We start from the raw sequence: 6,464 nt of genomic DNA, 5'->3' as shown, positions 1-6,464 counted from the left end.
AGGCTTCTGGTATAGATTGGTGTAGCTATTTTAATATTTGGACTTAAGCCACTCATCAAGAAGTTCAGTGTTACGATATCTACTTTTGTGTAGTTGCATGAGGTGACGATAACAAACCGGTTGATGGAATAAGCTAACACCAAATACACAAGTCATTTGTACCATGATCCATCAATGCGATGATTTGTGAGATATAATGCATTCAAGGTGCCATTCTTGGCTTGGGAGAAGTGGGGACCATTAGGTGATTGGTAGTGCAAACCTAATTTTCCTAATTGATATCCTAGTACATTTCTCTGGAATGAACATCATAGAAGTGGATATGTATGGGGCAATCACAAACACAAATTTGCTAAGTGCAAGATTGATTCAAAGAGGTCCAGTGGCACATTATTGAGACTAGGGGAAGAAATATATGAACCCTTTAAAGGGCGATGTCATGTGTTGACTAAGTTTACATATTAGAGGGAAAAAGCACTAGCAATAGTTGTTTGGCTCAATGGAAATGTATTACGCTTGCATCTTGTAAATTTAAGATATGGGGAGTATGTGCCTACGATTTCTAAAAAATCAAGTATTAACGAGAATCTTCCAAGAGGCTTGCAAAACTAAAAGAAAGGGAAGGGGCGACATGACGAGCCAATGACGAAGATGCACAAAATGGGTAGGTTGCAAACATCGGACGTGGCTTACGCAAGTGGTGAGTGTGAGGAACATGGGAGGCAAGTTTCGCGATGCTGAGCAGTGTACGTGGGTGAAAACAAGCAGGCACAAACGACGTTGTCTGGAGCATAGGAGAAGAAACATGGGTTTTATTTTTTGATATTAGAATTGTGAGAGTTCCATCAACGACTGTTGTCTGATCTGATGGTTAGCACTTAGACTTCTAACCAGAGTTCGAATCGTGCTGTATGCATTATGATGACTTTTTAGTTGATTTGAGGTGATAGATTTGGGAATCTTCGAAGAGAAGAGGTTGGGAATCAGAGGAATCTGGGTAATTATTGAATAAAATTTGGAAGCCACCAGTATGTACATGTACATGAGAGTACGATGCTATTGAAAATTAATTTTGTCATGCCTGGCGTTGCCTAGGGTTCGAAGTTTTAGTCTGTTACTTCGAACTGAAGTTAGTGACGTTCCTTGAAGGGTTTAGGGTTTAAGATCAGACTGCTGTGTACACGCAGAAACGATGCGGGCAAGAACCTCGGTACAAACCACGCAGTAGGGTACCGTTGGGTTTACCCGGCATTCGACGATTCCACTGAGGCCTATCTCTGGAGCTTTGTCTACTCCCAGATTGCGATGGCGAACCTTCTAAGCGCAAGAAAAGTTGGGCATGCTTCTTCCTATCTGAAGAGGGCTCTGCATTGCCAACGCCACTCTCAGCTGGTACTCATCTCTGCATTTAGCTCAATTGCCAATCTCTGCTTATGCTGTCTTGTGCTCCAAAATGGAGTGGTGGTACACTTTGGCCTTTATGCATGTTTGTTCCTTGCAGGCTGGAGGACAACCTGGAGGATTACCCTCCCGCATTCTCAATGGCCTTCGGGCTTTCAGGTTAATTCTCCAGCTCATAGTTGCTGAGTGTCTTGTTCGTTGTGTTTCTGCATGCCTCCATGTTATCCGATTATGCCATTGGTTTTGAGCCAGCTTGAAAACAGTGAGTACTTGTTTCTGCTATGGTGCTACAAGGGATGATGTTCAATGAGGCTCTTGCAAAATTGGTCCATCATTCTCACATATTCTGGCAATAAGTGGATACACAATTTTTTTTAAAAGAGGGTGTGCTTTTGGGGAGTGAGGATTCCTGCATCTCATGGAGGACTGCAAGTAGAAACTTGACAGTAGCAGTCCTTTTTTTCTACCAGAACATGGTGCTGTTCATATGATCTCATGTTTGTGCTCTTTAAGTTTTACTCAATTCAAAATTGAGCCCAAGCTGGAGTTGTACTTCGAAGTGGTATTTTCTATCTCCTTAGTGAAGCAAGAATTGGAACAAAGTGTAGGTGTTGTAGCATGTGTTGCTACTACTAGTTAGTTTAGCAAGCATGAGTTTTGTTTAGATGGTGTCCATTACTTGCGCAGTGCTGGAGCTTAGAACAGAGCTTAGGATGTAAACTGGAGCATTACTGTATGTTCATGTGTGTGTGCAGAGGAGTGTATAAATATACGTCATTGTACACTGATTATTGGGCACTGATGACACTAGTGGCATGGTTCATGGTAATATTGCCTTATGGATGATTACCACAAGTCCAGCTTGGTGAATTTAGGCCTTTTGAATTTTAATAGGTGTATGCAAGGTCACACATGTTCTCAAGGGCCCGTTTCTGTGATTTTTTGCAAGGAATTTTATTGTGTTAGATTGTTCTGAACCTAGGTTGATGGTACGCTGCAAAACTTTACATAATCTTAATTTCGTGTCTGAGAACGGAGTTTTTTGTTGTGAACCTAGACAGTGTTTTGAACCTGAGGGTTTGTTGTAGTGTATCCCTTTGATATTAGCATTGCGAATTTTATCATGGGTTTTTCAAGAGGTTTTATTTGTCTATGTCGACAACGTTGTGTTACTTTGGTCTGACTTGGTGTTGGTGGTCATCTTGATATGCAGTGCAAAGGCAGCTGGTAATGATATCATTGGCATTGACTTGGGGACGACAAATTCTTGTGTGGCAGTCATGGAAGGAAAGGTGACTTTTTTAGTTTAAAAATTCAGCTGTCAGGTTTGCTTTTCCTATAATTCTTCGCTTTATCCTAAGATTGTCATGTAGGCACCAAGGGTGATAGAAAATGCAGAGGGAGCAAGGACCACACCCTCGGTAGTTGCTTTTACTTCAAAAGGTGAGCGCCTTGTTGGGATACCAGCTAAAAGGCAGGCAGTGACCAATGCTTCGAACACGGTTTTTGGCGTGAAGCGCTTGATTGGTCGTCAATTTGATGATCCTCAAACTCAGAAGGAAATGAAAATGGTACCCTTCAATATTGTGAGGGCAGTAAATGGAGATGCCTGGGTTGAGGCAGGGGGCCAGAAACTTTCACCCAGTCAAGTAGGGGCTTTTGTTTTGCAAAAGATGAAAGAGACAGCGGAAGGTTTTCTAGGCCGAGGAGTCGCTAAGGCTGTAATTACAGTGCCAGCGTATTTCAATGATGCACAACGTCAAGCAACCAAGGATGCAGGAAGAATTGCTGGCCTTGAGGTGTTGCGTATTATCAATGAGCCAACAGCTGCAGCTTTGTCTTATGGGCTTGAAAGGAAGGACGGTGTGATTGCTGTTTATGATCTTGGTGGAGGCACATTTGATGTTTCGATTTTGGAGATGCTGGACGGTGTATTTGAGGTAATTATACGTGCAACAGTGGTTATGAAAATTCATTGTGCAGAATGTGTGGTTGCGTTTGAAAGAATGAAATCAGGATAAGCACCTTTGGCTGGTTTCATATGCTTTCCTTTTTGTTGCATAGAAATATAAAAACGTTCATTATGTTGGCATCATGCATGCACAAATGAGTATAAAACCGAGTTGACTGATGCTACATGCTTGTGATGTGTTCCACAATCTTTGTTTGCTTTTTAGGTCAAGGCAACTAATGGAGATACTTTCCTTGGTGGGGAAGATTTCGATAATGCGTTACTGAATGACTTAGTGCACGAATTCAATAAACAAGAAAAAATGGATATCACCAACGACAAACTAGCGCTGCAAAGACTCCGTGAGGCCGCTGAAAAGGCCAAGGTTGAACTGTCCACTACAATGCAGACAGACATTCAATTGCCCTTCCTGACTGCAGATTCGTCTGGTCCGAAGCACTTCAACATTACCATCACCAGATCTAAGCTTGAGGGCCTGGTATCAAATCTAATTGAAAGAACACGGAAGCCGTGCAATGATTGCCTTGAAGATGCCGGGATGATCGCTAGTGAGCTGGATGAGGTGTTACTTGTGGGTGGAATGACCCGCATGCCGAAGGTTCGGGATTTTGTTGCGAAAATATTTGGCAAGGAAGCTAGTAAAGGGGTCAATGCAGATGAAGCTGTTGCTATGGGTGCCGCCATCCAAGGAGGTGTTCTTCGAGGTGATGTCAAAGATATTTTGCTCCTTGATGTTACACCGTTGTCAATTGGGCTTGAAACTTTAGGGGGCGTTTTTACCAAGCTTATTGAAAGAAACACTACTATCCCTGCAAAGAAGAGCCAATTATTTTCCACAACTCGGGACCGACAGACAGTGGTGGGCATATCTGTTTTTCAAGGGGAGAGGAAGATGGCTGCAGACAATAAACTGCTGGGTCAATTTGAGCTGAGAGACATACCACCTGCTCCTCGCGGTACTCTCCAGATCGAGGTCATTTTCAGCATTGATGCAAATGGTATCGTGCAAGTTTCTGCTTGTGAGAAATCCACAGGTAAGGAGCAGGCAATCACTATCCAATCTTCTGGAGGTTTAACTGAAGACGATATTCAAAGAATGGTGAAGGAAGCAGAGACATTTGCTGAGGAGGATGAGAAACGAAGGGCCCTTGCTGATGCTAAAGCAAATGCAGAACATGTCATGGCTGAAGCTGAAAAGAAAGTTAAGGAGGAGAAGGACAAGCTTTCGCAAGAGGACTTGGCGAGTATTACCAAGGCTGTATCTGCACTGAGGAAGTCTACATTTGGCGAGAATGCAGAAGAGATTCTGAAAAATACCTTGTTGCTGCAGCAGACTATCTCTGCATATGGAAACATGGCCGATTCTGCAGAATCGGTGTCAGAAGCAGATTATGAGGAGGTACCTGTGGAACCAAAGGAAGAAGCAAGAGGTGGCTAATTCTATTCTGTTTGGTTAATCTTGCCACAATTTGCTAGGTTGCCCACAAGACTTGGATGTCTAGAAGTTCTGTTTTGGTGGGATGATTATTTTGGAGACTTAATTAAGTCAATGATTAAGGCTCAATTATACAGCTTATATGGTCTTCTTATTCCCTTGTACTTACAAATGTAAACTCTTACGAATAGATGGATTTTAGGACCAGAGTGTGTTCATTATTAGCATTGATGTTCTGAATTTTGGCTTGATCTGTAAACAAGTGCGTTTGAGCAAAATTTTCTTGAAGTTGCAGCATTTGTCATTTAGTGCTGATTGTACAGCGTCCAAAAGGGGAAAGGGGAAAAATGGTAGTGGGGACACAGGGAAATGATTCTTTTTCTCAGAAGGTGTCTTTGATTAGCATATCTTCTTTGTTAGAGGAACTTTCATTTTGCAGTAGGGCAGAGGCGTGGGTTCTGGGGTGGAGGGTGATGCCTGCGGTTGTTTACCGGAAGGCCTTCTTCTCTGAATGTAGGTGTCATTGATTTGCTTCATATTCATATAAATTATAAGCTATGAATAGTGAAGAGTCACAGCAACTTACCATACAACCCATCAGTTTGGTGCACTGTTTATGCCAGCTTTAATTGAGAATGTTGATTTTGGCATTCTATTAATTGGAGGGCATAATTGTCCATCCATTGTTTAGGACACCTGGTATAATTCTCAAAGCAGGCAGTTCTATTGTCGAGTGAATGTTACTGTGTATTGTTAAATGAGTTTCTCAATGAACATCAGTCTAGAGAATGGGACTTGTTTCTCCCCCCTTCTTTACAAAAAGATGTCAGTCCTGGGCTTTGTCACCTACCTCATTTGCACCAATTGTGGCCGGTATATCTGTCAAGATGGTTTCATCTATTCCAATGAAACTTTGGAAAACTCTGCTTCAAAGTAAACATCATCTATACACTCTTGCATTTTGAAGAAAACCATAACTTTAGAGCACAAAAAACTAGGGTGGACATGAGGTTTGTGTGCTCAAGGATGGGCTTCCCCAAAAAAATGGTATATCTTGCCCTCGCAGCACTTCTCAAAGGCAATAAACTTCTCTCTGTGACTCTCACGTACATGGGTAGAGGGTAGTTATACCTAATAGTAGTAGCTTTCTCTACTTGAGGTTAACCTCATAACATTAGTCCATTCTCCTGCCGCCTCCTTGCCGACCAGCCTTTGGTGCTCTCTCTCTCTCTCTCTCTCTCTCTCTCTCTCTCTCTCTCTCTCTCTATATATATATATATATATATATATATATACAAGTCAGTAGTGGGGTATGTACACACTCCAAAGGGGATTTCTGATTTGGTTCACTCCACTATTGGGGTGAAACAGGGCTGCCGGCTATCTTCTACACTATTTGGCATGTATGTGGATGAGGTTGTTGACTACATTGAGAGGAATGGTGATTGAGGAGCAGAGTTGACAGGGACATAAATCCCACTATTGTTATATGTTGATGATATTGTGCTGATTTTCGACTCCCCAGAGAGGATGCAATGTCATTTAGATGCTTTGTACACGTTTGTCCATGATAGTGGATTGTTTTTTAACATGGGGAAAACCAAGGTTATGGTGTTTAGCACCACACCACAGTGGGTCAGGAGGTTAGCACCTACT

General features: G+C 42.2%; 1 protein-coding gene across 1 annotated transcript; it reads left to right on the top strand.

The window, feature by feature from the left end:
- Positions 1-1,074: 1,074 nt before the first annotated feature.
- LOC147459089 (heat shock 70 kDa protein, mitochondrial-like) lies at positions 1,075-5,015 on the top strand. The gene is made up of 5 exons (XM_086510430.1): positions 1,075-1,392; positions 1,502-1,560; positions 2,615-2,693; positions 2,775-3,341; positions 3,579-5,015. The coding sequence occupies exons 1-5, from the start codon at positions 1,306-1,308 to the stop codon at positions 4,809-4,811; spliced, it is 2,025 nt and encodes a 674-aa protein (XP_086366556.1). The 5' UTR covers positions 1,075-1,305; the 3' UTR covers positions 4,812-5,015.
- The last annotated feature ends 1,449 nt before the right edge of the window (positions 5,016-6,464 follow it).

Source organism: Adiantum capillus-veneris, chromosome 4 (assembly GCF_014529385.1).
Source record: "Adiantum capillus-veneris isolate H3 chromosome 4, ASM1452938v2, whole genome shotgun sequence".
Taxonomy (NCBI): Eukaryota; Viridiplantae; Streptophyta; class Polypodiopsida; order Polypodiales; family Pteridaceae; genus Adiantum; species Adiantum capillus-veneris.
The sequence above is the reverse complement of the archived record's forward strand: the minus strand, read 5'-3'. Positions and strand labels throughout refer to the sequence as shown.

Coding starts and splice junctions, on each gene's coding strand:
- LOC147459089 (XM_086510430.1), top strand. CDS start 1,306: ATGGCGAACCTTCTAAGCGCAAGAAAAGTTGGGCATGCTTCTTCCTAT. Junction 1,393..1,501: donor GCCAACGCCACTCTCAGCTG/GTACTCATCTCT, acceptor TGTTCCTTGCAG/GCTGGAGGACAACCTGGAGG. Junction 3,342..3,578: donor TGCTGGACGGTGTATTTGAG/GTAATTATACGT, acceptor TTTGCTTTTTAG/GTCAAGGCAACTAATGGAGA.